We start from the raw sequence: 19,367 nt of genomic DNA, 5'->3' as shown, positions 1-19,367 counted from the left end.
CTGATAAAGGACGCCACTGAGACTGGAAACTAAGCAAAAATTGAAATCATGGAAATTGTCACAAAAAAACTTCAAATACAGACAAATATAAAAAAATGAACTTAGTTTTTTGCGAAAAACCGTTGTCCAAGCAATTAAAAACATAACCATTTCACTAAAAGGATCTTTTCCGTTTGTGCCCCCCCCAGCTTAGTGGGCGCATATTATTTGCACCCCCCAGACACACGTGCAATATATTTACATAATGATTTACTATGTAATGGCACGTGCTTTGCAACTGGGGGGCGCATAACGTACTGGGGGGGGGGCACAAACGGAAAAGATCCCACTAAAAAATAAATATCGCCAAATGCTTTCCCGAAAAACGATAAATGGGGACAAGTGACTTGTGTTTTATGAGACTAACTATCAAATAGATTTAAAAAATAGAAAAATTAAAAAAATACATTTCGTACTTTTCTTTAAAGTAAAAATTTATCTTTAAAGTAATGAAAACCATCGGCTAACAACTAACGTCAGTAAAAGGGCTCACGTGTTCCTCCATAACAAGCTATTGAAACTTTTTATTATTCAGAAATCCTCATACGACTGCAAGAAAAAGACAGCTAAATCATGGAAAAAAGGCATTATGTTATTTCTAGAAAACGGTGTTGAAGCCGTTAGAACAATGATCCATTCCTTAACAAATTAAATGTTAAATAGTCTTGAAATTTCTAACAACTATATAGTGATAAGTGGCCTATCATAAACTTGATAACTTGAAATAACCAGAAAAAAACGAATCTGAAAAACGGGAAAATGTCCAAAAATTAGAAAATTTGTGCAAAACTAGAAGCATTGGTTCCCAGGGTAATGGATAAAGATAATTTGACAAAAAACTTTTAACCATCAGGGAAAAATGATGCTGTTTGTAAAATTATGAGCTATATCAGCTGCACTCTGACAATATTTGAAATCCAGAAACGTTTCTAAGAATGCGGAGAAGAAAGTTAGCGCTCTGGTTACTGCATCATCTATGTCAATCTTTTTTGTTTGTCTATTCTGGTATATTTAAGCAAAGCTGACTAAAGAATCTTACTTCTTGCAATTTCTTTTAATGAAAAAAGGCCGGTTTTTTAGATACCTAGCAAAAATTTAAGCCAGAAAGTTGAAGGATAATTTTTCTCAACTACCTCCTATGTTTAAAAATAAAACTAAGAACATTTTTGAAAACAATTTTAACATACTTATTAAAATTGACAAAAATGTATGCTAAAATTCCGGAAAATGTGGACAAAAACAACAGAAAATCGTCTACCATTCACAAAAGTTTAAAACTCAATAACTCATTAAAAAAAGCAAATTTTTTTTTATTCTTCCTCCTTGTAGACTTGACAGGCTGTCTTATGATACCGCTCACAGTACTCTACAATAAATATGTCAATCGGCCAAAACTAACTGAACAAAGAGCGCGATTGAGTATATAGTTCCTCCCCCACTAAAGTGGAAAGAGTGGTCGGAACAATAAAAACTAATTGGGTGGGGATTGAACACATTGGGGAGAATCATATTAAACTAAGTTAATCAAATGAACAAAAATCAGAACATTTGTGCCAAACTAGAACTATCGAAGCCCAAAAACGTTTTTTTTGAAGCGCAGAGCCGCATAATAAATTAAAATTTTATTGAGTAGAAGAAGCATTCTCTTTGTGCTGAAACTAAGCTACAAATAGACCCAAATAAGGGAAAGAGTAGTGACAAAGCTCTATAATGCATTGTTTGTTTTAAAGCAAACGATTGCAAAAGTCAAAATGACAACAAGATTTTGACTAAAAAGTGATAGTATTATCTGACAATTGTTGAAACCAACTAGACCTGTCAATAGTGAGCCTTGATGTGAAATGTTCTGTGCTGAAAAAAAAAACAAAAAAAGCATTACTTTTAGAAAAAAAACAGCCACTAACTACAATCCGGATCATTTTTGGGTTTTAGAATTCAACGATCAGATCAAAATTAGCCCGGATGTAACTGTCCGTTCATTAAGAACATGCGATGGTTCCCAGTGTAATGGATTAAGGTTATTTGACAAAAGTTCATTTATCAGAGAAGAAGGATGCTGCTGTTGTAATTATCGAGTTATATCAGCTAAAAACAGGAATGTTTCAAACCCAGAAACCTTTCAAAGAAAGCGGAGAAGTAAATTAGCCCTCTCATGAGTGCATCAAATTGTGTCAGCGTTTTTTGTGTTCACTTCCGCTTAATTTGAGCAAAACTGACTATAGAACCTTATTTTTTGCTATTTTCGACGAAAAATGGCCGATTAAAAAATGTAGCAAAAATTTGAGCCAAAACATTTCTTGAAAATTTTCCTTAACACTCTTCTATGTTTACAAATTAAAACAACATTGTTTTTTATAAACAATTTTAACGTATTTTAACAAAACTGACAAAAGAGTTGGCAAAAACTCCAGAAAATGTGAATAAAAACGACGAATAACTGTCTATTATTCACAAAACTTTGAACTTCGTTAACTCACTGAAAAAAAAAGCGAAAACAAATTTCTAATGATATCACTCACAACTCTCTAAGATGATTATATCGATCAGCCAAAATTGACTGACTAAAAACTCATTTGAGTATATAGTTCCTCCCCGCACTAAAGTGGGTCGAACAATAAAAATAATTGGTTGGGGAATAAACACATTTAGGGGAATCACATTAAATAAAATTAAGATAAATTTTCCAGAAAAACACCCTAACTTACGTGAAATTTAAGGTAACTTTGCCTAACCTCAATTTATCTGAAATTTACGGTAAATTTACCTTAAAAGGTAAATTGGCACCACCTTAAATTTTCCCTTAAAAATACCTAAACTTTTATCTTAAGGACACATAAACCGTCAATATCTCAAATGCAGAGTAGATCCAAAATTCGAAGCAGTTTGTAAATTGAAAACTAGAATTCTTTGTCTAATTGATTGATTGGCTCTTTTAGGTGTTCCGGAATACTCTCTATCTGGTAACGACAGCTGTGTTCTGGACCAGACTGTGGACTATCACAACATTGATGAGAGCACCTTTAATATAACTGTATCTCCCCCAAGCGGATGCGGGTCCACCCGAACAGGTGAGAGGCTTCAATATGAACAATCAGCATTAGCCATGATTTGCCAGGAAATGTCTGGGATCTATTTTATCGGGACCCCTTATTGTCTGGGATCTTTTAGGGTTTCATGACCCCCCCCCCCCCAGTCTGCAGTATTTAACCCCCGCCCCAATTATTGTGTTGTTATATGGTAGGTTACTATGTAAGGAAATAGCGCGTTCGCCTGGGTTTTTTAATAAATTGCTGTAAATATTCCGGATCGTTTCCGTTTGTGCCCCCCCCCCAGTACCTTTTGCTCCCCCAGTTACTGAGTACGTGTAATTACATGGTATATCATTATGTTAAAATATGGCAGGTGCGTCTGTGAGTTGCAAATAATATGCGCCAACTAAGCTCGGGAGCAAACAAAACGAAAAATATTCAATATTCCTATCCTTTTCAAATAAAAAAGAATTTTTCACCTCTTAAGCCAACTTTTTTTAATAGAAACAGTAAAAATAAATAGAACTATTTTATCAATTGAACTAACATCAAAGATCAAAATCAGTTGTCTTCACCCTAGATATGCTTTTAGAGGTTATATGCCCTGTTGAAAAACTGAGAATCTTGCTAATCTCAATTAGTATTGAGGGACATCTTTGAAGTTAATCTTAACTTAGGCCTTCTTTGATTTCATCCCAACAAGAACGTTGCTCACTATCGTGTCAAATAAATACATTCCCGGGCCAAAGATTTTGCTCAAAAATAACAGGGAAAAGAGTGTAAAGAGTGTTAAAATAAAAAAAAATACAAGCCTCTTTCTCCGCTTAATTAAAAAATTTAAAAAATAATGGTTTAAAAAAATAAAAGTGCGAATAAAAAGAACTTATTAATTTCATTTTGTGCATTCACCATTGCGCCAACCGATTCCAGAATTTTGAGTTTCAATTTGGTCATAATGGTAATTGTGTAAGAGTGTAATTCTTTATCAGTCCACCCTAAATTACAATCTTTGCAAAGAGTGTAAAAAAGCGGATTTTTTTTTAAAATACACTCTTCCACTCTCTGCCCCGATAAATAGGAGCGGAAGAATACGCATTACACCCTAATCCCCGCTAATTGGGGGTGGTGTAGCAGTGCTACATACAATACAAAACTCAATCATTTTTAGTGCTATCTGATGCTATCCTACTGTGCTATTGCTGTAGTCTATGTCGACATAGTGAATCAACCAATCACATTATGCCAGCTGGCAAAAAGTATAAACCACCACTATAAAAAGCAGTGAATTTGTAGTTGAAGCACTTTTTCCAACTCTGCGAGGATTCAATCCACTGGCTGGCGATTCAAGCCCAGCAGCAGAGGAATAGCCGCAAACAACAACAAGCTCAGCTGAGCGCGGCGGCTTAATGCTTAGCGATATAGCTCGAGCAGTAAGAGCTAATGCTTAGTTTATTTCCTCACATTAGTAGTACATACAAATATGCGCTATAATAGATAGTGATGACTGTAACTAAGTACGTATTTCCAATTCAACATCTCATTATTCACACACATTTTTCTTACTCTAAAATCTGGTGCGCCGAGCAGCAAAAAATTCACACCTTAAGAATTTGAGACTATCTTCTTTCGTTCACTGTTATCACTATTTTCTTTTTCTTTTTGTCCCCGGAGGGATGAATTTCTTGCTTTGTTTTTGTTGTTATCAATTGTTATTATTCTGATTTCGGACTGCGATGTTCAATTTATTTGTCAGTTACATTCGTTTATTATTGAAAACGCCAAAAAGAGCGTTGCCTTTATTTGTTTGCCTAAAATGGCTTTTTGGTGAGGCAGATTTTGCCCACACATTGGTACCTGAAGTTTATTGAATTATTGCCGTAGCAGATGTGTCAACAAAACACAATAACTGGATGCAACGAAGCAATACGAGAAGGGAAAGAGATTCGGATCAACCAGAGAAGAAGCCATATTCACAAACTGAAAAAAACTTTTCAATTTTCTTAAAACTGGGGTGAGATGTAGCAGTGCTACATACAATACAAAACTCAATCATTTTTAGTGCTATCTGATGCTATCCTACTGTGCTATTGCTGTAGTCTATGTCGACATAGTGAATCAACCAATCACATTATGCCAGCTGGCAAAAAGTATAAACCACCACTATAAAAAGCAGTGAATTTGTAGTTGAAGCACTTTTTCCAACTCTGCGAGGATTCAATCCACTGGCTGGCGATTCAAGCCCAGCAGCAGAGGAATAGCCGCAAACAACAACAAGCTCAGCTGAGCGCGGCGGCTTAATGCTTAGCGATATAGCTCGAGCAGTAAGAGCTAATGCTTAGTTTATTTCCTCACATTAGTAGTACATACAAATATGCGCTATAATAGATAGTGATGACTGTAACTAAGTACGTATTTCCAATTCAACATCTCATTATTCACACACATTTTTCTTACTCTAAAAGTGGATTAAGGGTGAAACCTCGGACCGGGTTAAGTGATATGAGCAGGACCAAAAGTGATAGTCGGAGAACTAGTGACAATGAGGACAAAAGAGACGGTGAGAGCGAACAAAATAGACAATATCAAGTCACGATTGTCCACGCTTGCTCGCAAACACTAACAGTCATCTCCAATTTCGAAACATACCCGAACTAGTTGCACTTGCTGACCAAGTTTAGTCCTCGACTTATCAAAAGACCAAGCTCGACCGAAAAGTGGCATGAAAAGATCGGCTCGACAAATATAGTCTATGACATGACGTTAGCCCAACTTTAGCGAAAAGCTGAAGTTTTGCTCGACCCGTGAAGAGATCATGGTCGACCCAAAACGTCCATGAAAAGATTTGTTTCGACCAAAAGAAATTTTCCAGACTTAAAATAGCAAGCTCACCTGCGAATTTTAGTTAATTTAGTTAATTTTAGTTAATTTTAGTTAAGGCCCACTAGAATTTTTGAGTCCTTTCAGAAGTCGAGGTCTAACATTGACACTTGGTTGCAGCTCAAATCTAAAGGTACCTTCGCCGACATAGTTGACATTTTCGAGCAAGCTTTCTCAAAAAATTATTATTGGCAACGTGATGCTAATATTGTTTGTTTGTTTGTTTGTTTGTTTGTTTGTTTGTTATTTCCAGTTGATCAAGTAAGCAAGCAGATCAACTACACAAACAGCATCAACACAGGTGGGGATGCAGCTGCCAGTGTTATCAACGGGACTGGGGGGATAAGTATTGTGAGGAATGGAGGCTCTGGAATCACAATTACCTGTTTCTACAATTCATCGGGTAAATCAATCAATGGTTTTAAAGAATTTTTTGTTGTATTAGATACAGGTCTATATATGTCAGCGCTATTTCGCCGTATTATTTTGTCAGAAATTAAACTGCGAAAAAAATGCGCTAAGTGGGCTGAATTTTCCAAAAATCAAGCTCAAAACCCTCACAATAATAATACTCTGAATCGCACTTAAGTTTCAGCGCCTTTTTAAAATAAATAAATAAATGCAATGCATTTCAACGCTTTTTTGCACTGATTCCTGAATGTAATACCAATTAATTTGATCTTTAATTGAGAATAAAAGATTTGTTAAAAAAATTGCGCTGAAAAATGCTGAAATGCGCTAATTTTTCAGAGCATTATAAAAAAATTTCCGCCGTTTCTTTAGAAAAATCTCTTATTTAGTATAGAATCAAAACAAATGCAAAAATATTCAGGAAGCAATGGTGCAGTGGATAACAGAATGCTGAAAAACGGGGTTGAAGACACACTAAACGCAAACTTTTTGAAATTTGAGCGTTTTTTCAGCGCAATATTTTCAAATGTTTCAGCGCATTTCAGAGCATTGCTGAGATTTTTACAAATTTTTGAAAAATAAGCGCCTTTTAGCGCAATTCATACATAGTTTAAAGAAAATTTTCAACCCGGGCACTGTTTTTCGACGTAATGAATTACTACAGAACGCGACTTGCAAGTTTTAAAATGTCATGATTTAAACAAGGTTACTTAAATCTGCAGAATTCATTTAAAAATTCTGGTTTAACATCACTTTGGCTGCACGGGTCTACATAAAGAAAAAAAATTCGCATAACGTACATTGACTTCATATAGTTGCGTCATCTATGCTTAATAGATAGAAACAAGGCCGTCGAGTGAAATCATTTAAAATTGGGTGTCGGGATTAGTAATCTCTTGTGATGAATTTAAAAGTGGGCTGGTTTTTGCCTGCCTTAATTTAGCTATCATACGACAAAAAGCCGATCACTGATGCTGTACCTTATGTCAAAACTAGGTAATTTTGGTTAATTTACGCAAAAGCTGGTCTATGAGTCCCGTGAAAACAGTAGCACACTAAAAATGCTAAATTGCGAATAGAATTAACGTACATTGATGTTTTTCAGATATTTACTTGATTTTTGCAATTAAGGTCAAGATCTATTAAATGGACGTCCTCTATTATTACATTTACTCCCCAAGTCACCTGAGGAACAGAGAGAACTTTCTCTAGAATAGATATTGTTCATTATTTTATCGTTACATAACTAAAACGAAAATTGTTTTTACGCAATGCGATCCAATCTTCCAAACGAAGTTGCTTAGGAGACGTTCGCGGGTCGTCTTCAATCAGGTCGACACTGATTCTTGTTATTTTTTTTTTTGGGGGGGGGGGGAGGAGGGTTTCATTGTTCGTGTTTGTACCTGAAGGTTCTGTATTTGCTGTTTCCATGTTGCCAAGATAAAGTTCTATTCGAAAATCGCTCTATCATTTTATTACTATTGGCATTTTTGGATATTTTGACGTAACAGGCAGCTGCGTTCCTGGATTGATGACGGTTTTTTTCTGTTTTATTGACCAGATTTGCTCGTGTTGTATTAATAGATGAAGAAAATTACCGTTTATTTGTTAAAAAAATCCTCAAAAAGCTGTTCAAAAAGGACCTTCCAAATTGTCTATCCCGCTAAAATTATTGAACCAAAAAGAGAGGAATTTTAAACTTATTTTTTGCAATATAATTTTGGTCGGGGTATTTTGTTTTTTTTTCCAGGATCTGTTCACTCAAACTTCTCTGTGGAGGCGGAGGGTGAACAGTATGCGTATGGAACCAACGAGATCCCGTATCAACTTGTGTTCTACAAGGACTCGGGATTTACATCGTCTTATGGGTAAAGTCATCTGAGATTACCCAACTAATTAACCATACATTATACAAACCTCTATAGGTGCCATAATTTTCCAAATATGGTTGAAATTATTACTATACTGAGGCTGAGGTTCTGGACTGAATGTCAATATGTTCAGAGCGAAATGACCTTTGTCGAGATCTAGACTAATGAAACGACCGTCCTCAACCAAAATTTCCTATGAAAATACGGCGCTCGGCCGAGACAGGCCATGAAAATCTTTAAAATTGATGAGAGCCTCGACTGTATTTAGACCCAAAAACGGTCAACCTGTATTGAACCCTAAAGTACTTCTAGACGATATATTGACAATTAAAGAACATCTCGACCAAGTATTGACTTTAAAAAGGAAAACCTCCCAGGGCCATGATAAGTTTCATAAGTTCGATCATGTTTCAACGCTCGGTCTCTTCATGTGTCTTTTAAAAGAGAAAATGTGTGCTGTAATATGTGCGCTATAATGTGCGATATTAACGGTCGTCTCTGTTTTCTACAGGGTAGGTGAGGTGATAACCCTTCAACTGAACGAGCGATTCTACTTCGCGGCAGAATTCGCGGACAACAACCCGGACATATTGGGGGGTATGACAATCTATGCGCCAGAGTGCTACGCTACCAAGTCGAACGATCCAACAAAGAGCCAGCAAATTGGATATTACCCTATGGAAGAAAATGGGTGAGAAAATAATTTGAAATTTTTATAAGCTAGTTCAAAAAATAACACAGGCTGCATGGAACTTTGAAACGTTTGACTGACATGGAACCTTGCAAAGTTGAAATTTGAGAAAAAAACTAATTCAATACCTGGATTTTAAATCTTTTATTATAGCTTGAGATTCTTTATGAACAAATTTTTGTGATTGTTTGAAGTTTCAACATGACTCCGAAAGTTAAAAGTAAGAAAGCACATGCGCTAACTTCGAGCTAATTTCACACATCCAGATCACGCTTTGGCGGGTAATTTACACTATTTATATACGCTAATTTACTACGTATATTTGCCACCCATAATCAAACAACACTAAATTGATATTCAAAACAGCTGCGTATTCTGCGTGCCCATCTAACCTCACCAATAGGTTATGGGCCCAGAAAACTGACAAGTGAGACAAGACAAGAGAAGGGGTGGCCTGCCTGTATGATAGAGTGACGAAGAAGGACAGAGAAAGAGAGGGTGTCCTGGTCAGAAGAGTGTCAAAGACAGAAAGAAAAGGAGAGAGAAAGAGAGGGAGAACGATAAAGACACAGAAAGAAAGAGGGAGAGAGAGAGAGAGAGAAGAAGAAGAAGAAGAAGAAGAAGAAGAAGAAGACAGTGAGAGAGAGAGTCAAACTTTGGAACTGTTGATTTAGTGAACTGATTTTATGCTTGATAATTATAAAGTTAAAGATTCCAGCGCGCGTCAAAGCTTGATTACGGGTATGTGAAAATCACTCGTGATTTAACACAAAAAACGGTTTATTGAAACAAAAATTAAAAGGTCGATCAAAAGAGTCCGCTTCCTAAAAAAGGGTAAATCGGTCTGTAAAACAGATTGAATTTGTAAACGCGATTTTGGTCAGAGTCGCTGCAGGGCATATAACATTATGTACACCATTCGAAACGTATGCAAACCTGCAATATGATAGAATATAGCAACAGCATTGTAAAACATGATGCATAGAAAGCTTACTTGAAGAATTTTTGCGAACGTTGGCCCTTGCGTAGGAGAAAAGTTTAAGCTAGTGTTTGAGAAATTATCTGGAGGATACGTCCTCATCGTGTTTAGTCGCAGTGGGGGAATCAGTGGCTATATTGGTCAATGTCCACTCCAACTTTGTCAAGGATACAACATTCTCAAACAAAATGGGTCATCTTTTATGTTAAGTAGACAGAAATTCCCAATTAGATTCTCTTCAAAAGCAATGCTTTCTAAAAAAATCACTTTGTTTAACGACGAATTTTTTTTTGCAGGCTCTGCTTTGTTATTAAAGATTCAAGTAAAGGTCGAAAAACTTCATAAATAAAAAGAGTGTCTGGTGGCCAATAGTTTTACTTTTAGAAGATGTTTATACTCTGTGTGTTTCAAAATCTAAGTTACTTTTGGTTTTAAAATTAAAATGTTTTGTTGAAAGAAAAACAAAACGTCGTTTTATAAAAATAGCTTATATGTGTTGAAGGTCTGAAAAAGAAAGACCTGTCTGATGTTCTTGAACTTAGTCGTCTAAGTTGTTTGTTCGATTAGTGTACCGTAAGATTTTTAACTTTAATTTTACCTTGTTGAACGTTTAAGTTTTATTTTCAAAAGGTTTCTTAGCACACAATAGTAGCTCTACTTTTTAAACATGAATAGCAAAACAACTGATAAACTTTTCTTTAGCGGTGAAGAAGAGGACTTTGTCTATTTTTCTGAACAGTTTGAGGCAGGAATGTATGTTTTGAAGTTGAATGAAAATCTTGACGGCACCATAGTTTATAGGGATTTTATACCTACGCTGAGGGGACGACATTCACAGGAGCAAATTGAAGTGGCCGATAGAAAGGGAAAAGAGATTTTTGTTGAAAAACAGATGGCGATTTGGTATGAAGTTGTTCAGTGCCTCGACAAGAAGTCAGTTTCATTTTTCCAACCATATAGGGGAAAAGGATCTAAAGCTTGGAGCGTGTTGTGTAAGAGGTTTAAAGAGGTTTTGAGAGGCTGCTTTTTAAAAATTAATATCTGATCTAACAAATTTGAGAAAATACAATAACGACAGCAAAGTAGATTATATTACTAGAGCCGAAGTCGATGAGTCCTTTAGTGAAAAAATGTTTGTCTCAATACTTTTGAAGGGACTTCCTCGTGAATTTGAAAGTTTTTGAACTCTGGTAAAATATGGTCAGGATAAAACCTTAGATGAAATTAAACGTGATTTGATAAATTTTGAAAGTGAGAAACGCAAAGACAGAAATACAGAGAAATCTTAATCCGTTTTCTTTACCAATTATCGAACTTGTTTTAATTGTAACAAGAGGAGGCACATTGCAAAATTTTGTCGTGCACAGCGATCGGAACCTAACAAAGAGAAACCTAATTCAAAAATAACTTGTTTCAGGTGCAAAAAGTTGGACATATTGCCAAAAATTGTTTCACTTACAAAAAATTTGAATCCCATGCAATGAAAAATGAACGCAAAAATAATTCGAAAGAAAGTCAAAATTTAGTTTCGGAAGAACAAGTAGAGGAAAGTTTTAGCTTTTTCTCGAATGAGAATCGTAATGAACATCAAGATTTTGTCATTGACTCTGGCACAACAAACTACTTGATTAAAGATAAAAGTACTTTTACTTTTGCTAACCTGGATGAAAATTTTTCTGGCATAATTCACAATGCCAACAAAACGCACTCTGCAATATTAAGAAAAGGGGATGTTGAGGTTTTCGCTAAGAATAGCCATGCAGAATTGAAAAAAAATTGTTTTGAAAGATGCTTTATTTGTACTTGATAACTCAAAAAACCAAATTTCGCTTTCAAAACTTAGAGATGCGGGTATTGATATTTCTTTCGGTGAAAAACTTAAACTTGGTTTTAATAAGGTTTCGTTTCCTTTTGAAGTTGGAAATGGATTGTGTGTGTAGAAAACTTTTCCTTGTTCTAATGAAAATTGCTTTAATGTTGACAGTTTACAAATGTGGCATGCAAAGATGGGACATAACAATTTTTCTGATTTGAAACGTCTACCAAAATTTGTTGAGGGTATGAAAATAGGTGATTCAAAAATTGAGTGTTGTGGAATTTGTGAGTTAAATAAGTCAAAAAACAGCCTGTTCCCAAAGATTACATGACAAGAGCGAAAGAAATTTTGGACATTGTGCATACAGATGTCTTAGGAAAAATTTTTTCTGAAGCTGTTGATGGCCATTGTTATGCCATTGGATTTGTAGATAGTTTCAGTCGTTTCTCAAAAATTTACTTCATGAAAACAAGAGACGAGATCTTTGCTAAATTCAAACAATATTGTGCTGAATTTGGAAAAACAGGAACTTTAGTTTCTGATGGAGGTGGAGAATACATTTCAAATGAGTTTAGGCGCTTTTGTAGGAACCAAGGATTTCGTTTTGAAAACTCTGCTCCATATACTCCAAAATAAAATGGAAAAATTGAAAGAATTTGGGGAACTTCTGTTGCTATGGCTCGCTGTTTCTTAGACAACGCTCGCTTGGACAAAAAAATATTGGACGCATGCTTTGAACATTGCTTTTTACGTCAAAAACATGCTTTTGCATTCAGCTCTTGATAAAACACTTTTTGAAATGATGTAAAATTAAAAACCTAATTTATCCGTCGTCAAACTTTTCAGTTGTGTGTCATTTATGCATATTGAATAACCATTTCGCCAAAAATTAGATCAAACCTCAAAAAAGGGAATTTTTCTTGGGAATTCTGATAATAGTAAATGTTATTTGATTGGGTTTGAAGACAAAAAAGGAGATCTCAAAATCCGAAAATCACGAAACGTAAGGCTTAATGAAAATGAATTTTACTTTAAACAGAAGAAAACACAAAAGTTAGTCGAAGATATTGATAACGATTCAAATGAAGTTTTTTTTGTGTCAACTCGCTATCGATCCTTTGCTTCCAAAAAATGTTGATGAGGCTTTGCAAAATCCGAATTGGTTTGAAGCAATGAATAATGAGTACGACTCTTTGGTTGAAAACAATGTTTGGTCCTTAGTGAAAAGTGATGAAGAACCAGTAGGGAGTAGATGGCATTTTGCTTTGAAATTCGCTCCTGATTGTGATATATGTCCCTATAAAGCTCGTTTTGTTGCAAAAGGTTTTAGCCAAGTTTTCGGAAATGATTTTTATGAAACATACTCACCTACAACTAGACTTTCAACCGTTAGAATTTTGATGTCTCTGGCTACTTCTAACGATTATCAGTTAAAACAAATGGACATAAAACGGCTTATCTCAATGCTTCGATTGAAGAAGATGTGGTTAAACAACCTTGAAGAAGATGTGGTCATTTTTGGAAAACCAGGAACTTTAGTTTCTGATGGAGGTGGAGAATACATTACAAATGGGTTTAGGCGCTGTTGTAGGAACCAAGGAATTCGTTTTGAAAACTCTGCTCCATATACTCCACAAGAAAATGGAAAAATTGAGAGAATTTTGGGAACTTCTGTTGCTATGGCTTGCTGTTTATTAGACAACGCTCGCTTGGACAAAAAAATATTGGACGCATGCTTTGAACATGGCTTTTTACGTCAAAAACATGCTTTTGCATTCAGCTCTTGATAAAACACTTTTTGAAATGATGTAAAATGAAAAAACTGATTTATCCGTCGTCAAACTTTTCAGTTGTGTGTCATTTATGCATATTGAATAACCATTTCGCCAAAAATTAGATCAAACCTCAAAAAAGGGAATTTTTCTTGGGAATTCTGATAATAGTAAATGTTATTTGATTGGGTTTGAAGACAAAAAAGGAGATCTCAAAATCCGAAAATCACGAAACGTAAGGCTTAATGAAATTGAAATTTACTTTAAACAGAAGAAAACACAAAAGTTAGTCGAAGATATTGATAACGATTCAAATGAAGTTTCTTTTTTGTGTCAACTCGCTATCGGTCCTTTGCTTCCAAAAAATGTTGATGAGGCTTTGCAAAATCCGAATTGGTTTGAAGCAATGAATAATGAGTACGACTCTTTGGTTGAAAACAATGTTTGGTCCTTAGTGAAAAGTGATGAAGAACCAGTAGGGAGTAGATGGCATTTTGCTTTGAAATTCGCTCCTGATTGTGATATATGTCCCTATAAAGCTCGTTTTGTTGCAAAAGGTTTTAGCCAAGTTTTCGGAAATGATTTTTATGAAACATACTCACCTACAACTAGACTTTCAACCATTAGAATTTTGATGTCTCTGGCTTTGTCTAACGATTATCAGTTGAAACAAATGGACATAAAAACTGCTTATCTCAATGCTCCGATTGAAGAAGATGTGGTCATTTTTGGAAAACCAGGAACTTTAGTCTCTGATGGAGGTGGAGAATACATTACAAATGGGTTTAGGCGCTGTTGTAGGAACCAAGGAATTCGTTTTGAAAACTCTGCTCCATATACTCCACAAGAAAAGGGAAAAATTGAGAGAATTTGGGGAACTTCTGTTGCTATGGCTTGCTGTTTATTAGACAACGCTTGCTTGGACAAAAAAAATTGGACGCATGCTTTGAACATGACGTTTTGCGTCAAAAACATGCTTTTGCATTCAGCTCTCGAGAAAACACTTTTTGAAATGATGTACAATGAAAAACCTGATTTATCCTCGTCAAATTTTTTGGTTGTGTGTCATTTATGCATATTGAATAACCGTTTCGCAACAAATTAGATCAAACCTCAAAAAAGGGAATTTTTCTTGGGAATTCTGACAATAGTAAATGTTATTTGATTGGGTTTGAAGACAAAAAAGGAGATCTCAAAATCCAAAAGTCACGAAACGTAAGGTTTAATGAAGATGAATTTTACTTTAAACAGAAGAAAACACAAAAGCTAGTCGAAGACATTGATAACGATTGAAATGAAATTTCTTTTTTGTGTCAACTCGCTATCGATCCTTTGCTTCCAAAAAATGTTGATGAGGCTTTGCAAAATCCGATTTGGTTTGAAGCAATGAATATTGAGTACGATTCTTTGGTTGAAAACAATGTTTGGTCCTTAGTGAAGAATGATGAAGAACCAGTAGGGAGTAGATGGCATTTTGCTTTGAAATTCGCTCCTGATGGTGATATATGTCCCTGTAAAGCTCGTTTTGTTGCAAAGGGTTTTAGCCAAGTTTTCGGAAATGATTTTTATGAAACATACTCACCTACAACTAAACTTTCAACCATTAGAATTTTGATGTCTCAGTTAAAACAAATGGACATAAAAACTGCTTATCTCAATGCTCCGATTCAAGAAGATGTGGTCATCAAACAACCTGAAGGTTTTGAACTTTTGGATGAAAACGGAAGACAATTTGTTTGTAAATTGAAAAAGAGCTTGTATGGTTTGAAACAATCTGGAAGAAACTGGTTTTTGACTTTGAAGGCTTTCTTGATTACACTAAGATTTGTTAACTCATTTCATGACGAATGTTTGTTTACAAAAAAGCAGAATGAAAAAATAGTTGGTTTCCTTTGCCTGCGGTTAGATGACTTAATAGTTGTGGCATTTCTGAAATTTTTTGTGATTGGTTTCACGTTAAAGATTCCAAGAAATTTAAAATTAGTGATTATTCAGATTTGACGTGGTTGTTAGGAAAGAAAATTGAGAGGACTTCATCGGAAATAAAAATTAGCCAAAAGAAGTATATAGAAAAAATTTTGGAAATTTTCATAATGAACGATTGTAGGCCAACACTTTCAAGAAATGATTGTCCTCAGGAGGAGAGTGTGGATTAACTTAGAATGATCAAAACTAATTTCCGAAGTTTGATAGTTTGTCTTAACTTTTTAGCTTTGTCGAGTAGACCCGATATTTGTTTTGCTGCTCATGCTCTAAGTTCGTTTGTTGAAAATCCAGGAGAAGTTAATTGGGAAGCAGCCAAGCGTGTTCTTAGATACTTAAGAGGAACAATGAATCAGACTTTAACTTTCCGTAATACTCAGGTTCTGGATTTGTTGAATTTTTCTCATGCTGATTGGGCAGGGAACACAGATAACAGGAGGAGTACTTCAGGTTTTTGTTTTAAGTTAAGTGAGTCGTCTGGAGCAATAAGTTGGAGTTGTAAGGCCCAAAAGACTGTAGCAACATCAACTGCTGAAGCGGAATTTAACTTTGTTGTTGAAGCGAGTAAAGAAGCCACCCACCTAAGTGGAATCTTAGAAGACTTAAGAATTTTCTGTAAACTACCTCTGAATATTTTTTTAGATATTCAGGCTTGTAATGCATTAAGCAAGCATTCAATGCATCATGGAAAAACTAAACACTTTGCCATAAAACTGCAATTTGTACGAGAATTGGTAGAAAACCAGAAGCTTGAACTGCCATATTTGACTACAGAAAACATGTCTGCAGATATTTTGACAAAATCGCTTGGATTAAGAAAACACTCACATTTTCGTACATTTCTTCTTTGTGAAACCTAGCTCGAAAGGAGGGGTTTCAGCATGACTCCGAAAGTTAAAAGAGAGAAAGCACATGCGCTAACTTCGAGCTAATTTCACACATCCAGATCAAGCTTTGGCGGGTAATTAACACTATTTATATACGCTGATTTACTACGTATATTTGCCACCCATAATCAAACAACACTAAATTGATATTCAAAACAGCTGCGTATTATGGGTGCCCCTCTAACCTCACCAATATGAAGAACCTGAGATTTTTGAAACAAACGAATCGTCTGTTTTTATTTATAGCCTGTCCAATAAAATTGGAACCCGGATTGAGGGTCACCGTTATGCAACTCAAAAATAAGTGGTGATTGCGGAAAACTTTTTTAAGATAAGCGGTAAATGCGGTGAAATTACAGAAATCAGGCAGTGAAAGAGGTGGAAAAAATATTGTCTGCTAGCGGTGAAATTACATAAAAAAGTGTCCAAACAATGTGAGATAAGCAGTGAATGCGGTGAAAATACATAAATTCATCGCTGAACTTAGCGGTAAATTACATAAATTCACCGCTGAGAAAAAAGTGCCAAAAATATTTGAGATAAGCAAATTATGCGATGAGATTATGTCGTCCGTCTCTCGCGCGTCTCACGCGTTTTCGCACTCTGTCGCCTTCGTTTTGAGTCTAATTAAGTGTTTGATCTGCTGTTATATGTTTTTGTTGACATCAGAACCCTTGAATGAGTTTTCAAAAAAGTCTTAGCTATTTAGAGGTTCACTTTGTTCTTAATATTTGTAGGAAAACTCCTTGAATTTTACTCAGGTTAGCAAGAACAAGCTATTGGTGTTCAGATGTTCATGTACCTCACTCGACATTTTTCGCAAATTAATGTATAAAATGCGGTGAAAGCGGTGGAAAAAATAATTTTGCGCATTTGGCATGAGTTCTTCAATAGAATGCAAACTTAATTCTAAAAAGCAACTGGTAAATACCCTTACTTCTGGCGATCAATTTTTGCTCTCTTTTTGAATTAATGTACTTAAAGCATTGAGATAACTGCTAGGAAAAACAATTTTTTCCAGCAAGAAGATAACTACATCAGTTACATGAGAAATGATGAAAACAAACACTTGATTCAACAACTCATTTATTTGACTTACATGAAGACAATTTTTTAAACTTACACCAGATTACAAAAAAAAGTTTTGAAGTTTGTTGGATTTTGACAATGTTGTTGTCTGGATGAAAAGTAACTCAATTAGCGTGATTTTTCAATTGAAGAAATTAACGATTTGAGCAAAAGGCACAAGTTAGGATTTTATCATCAAAATCGCAAAAATCAGAAATGGATATATAAAAAGTAAGTTAAAGTCCTCGTGAATTTCAGTTTTCCGTGCATTATGAGTTTGTTCGCTCATTTATACGATAACTAGCGTCGGCAGCAGGCTGTCTTATTTTGGGAAGGCGACCAAAAATGTCATAAATTTACATGCTTAACGAAAAACATGTTTACACGGGACGACAAAGCAAACTTATTGGCTGCAAAATGTGATTGAAATTGAATCGCGAAATTATAATAGGATTTTGAGAATTAACTGAATCAACTGATTGTTCTGGATACACAAAAAATATTATTGAGGCTAGGAGCAATTAAAACGAATTATGCATTTTTTCTTTCATTAAGAAGCTGTTTCAACGACTGCTTTACTCAAAATAGCCATTTTCTTGTGCTATGAGTCAGTAAACGTGATGATGGACAAAAGCAACTGAAGATTGTGCAATAATTATAGCAAAACTTATCTTCTCTGTTTTACCTTCAAAAAATTAGTAAGCCATACTAATGATAAGGAAAAAACTTTTAGCCTGTCAGTCAAACCCTTTTACACTGTTCCAAATTGAGAAGAATTAGATGATTGTCAAGGAAAAGGCACTTTATCTCAGACTCAATTATGACACTGGAAGAAACATTGAAATGTGGACACTCAGTTTTAACTTAAAAATTTTCATCAGAAATAAGATAAAGCAAATTAGAACAACCTGGATTCTTATCCTGAACACCAACTTTACTTAATGCCGATCTCAAAAACTATTGTTACAAAAACAAAATAAGTTTCTCAAATTTCTACGTTAAACATCTGGTTCGGCTTCTATAATGCACTAACCATGGGCCACGTTTCTTCGATCTCTATGTCAAAGATTTCTACATTATTAACTGTAAATCAAAACAATGACTGAACCGCGCCATTTTTTATAAATTGATACGTGTAGTTAAAATCTAGAGGAATTCATCTCCGCTGAATGAAATTAAAGCTGAAAAAAATTATAGCTTTTCGAATTCCTCAAAAACGTGATCATACTTTTTAACGACCATATATATTTCACAAAGCTGATTGCGTCTGATACACTTTAACATTTACAGAGTTTATTAAATTTTGATGATCAACTTCTTTCAGTCCAACCAGTAACTTAGACAAGTTATTCGACCTCCTGTTTTCTGTTGTATATGCTGCGCTATTGTTCATTTTTACCTCTTTAACTTTTAATAAATCAAAAAGACTATGTTTAGACATAAAGCAATTTTTCCAAATTTAGGTCAAGTTGTCTTTCTCTATCCTTTTCCTTGATTTGTCGGTGATAATGACCAGTATAGCAGTCCCGTCTTGTTTAGAAAGTGAACTGTATAGACGCCAAACTTGCAATTCCTTAATAGGTTTGTCAAACCCAAAAGCTAAGGATCTTGATTAAATCTCAAACGGCCACCCAATTTTTTTCGATATTCTCGAGAATTGGATAATTATTGCTTGATCGTATATAATCAGTTCAAATTTCGTTTAATGGCGCTGTTTAGCGTAAACAATTTTATATGAAAATAAGCAGTAAATTATAAATTAACAATCACCTGAGAAATTATAATGACCCGGGTCGAGGTGTAACCGCCATTAAGCGGTGAAATTACATATTTTAGTGGTGAATTGTGGTGAATTTTTGTAAGATCGCCGCTTACTCCAGCGGTGAACTTATATAATTTCACCGCATTCACCGCATTTCACCGCAAAATTATGTACAAAATTTG

At 35.0% G+C, this 19,367-nt stretch overlaps 1 protein-coding gene across 1 annotated transcript in view; it reads left to right on the top strand.

The window, feature by feature from the left end:
* LOC142344352 (uncharacterized) overlaps positions 1-19,367 on the top strand; it is a 45,036-nt gene that overhangs the window by 13,717 nt on the left and 11,952 nt on the right. The window contains exons 4-7 of the mRNA XM_075395940.1: positions 2,976-3,107; positions 6,199-6,348; positions 8,107-8,224; positions 8,739-8,918. Coding sequence (XP_075252055.1) covers positions 2,976-3,107; positions 6,199-6,348; positions 8,107-8,224; positions 8,739-8,918 — 580 coding nt within the window. The remainder of the gene's footprint in view (positions 1-2,975; positions 3,108-6,198; positions 6,349-8,106; positions 8,225-8,738; positions 8,919-19,367) is intronic.

The sequence above is a fragment of the Convolutriloba macropyga genome, chromosome 8, assembly GCF_964194025.1.
Source record: "Convolutriloba macropyga chromosome 8, txConMacr16.3, whole genome shotgun sequence".
NCBI classification, from domain to species: Eukaryota; Metazoa; Xenacoelomorpha; order Acoela; family Convolutidae; genus Convolutriloba; species Convolutriloba macropyga.
Note: the sequence above shows the minus strand (reverse complement) of the source record. Positions and strands in the feature narration are given on the sequence as shown.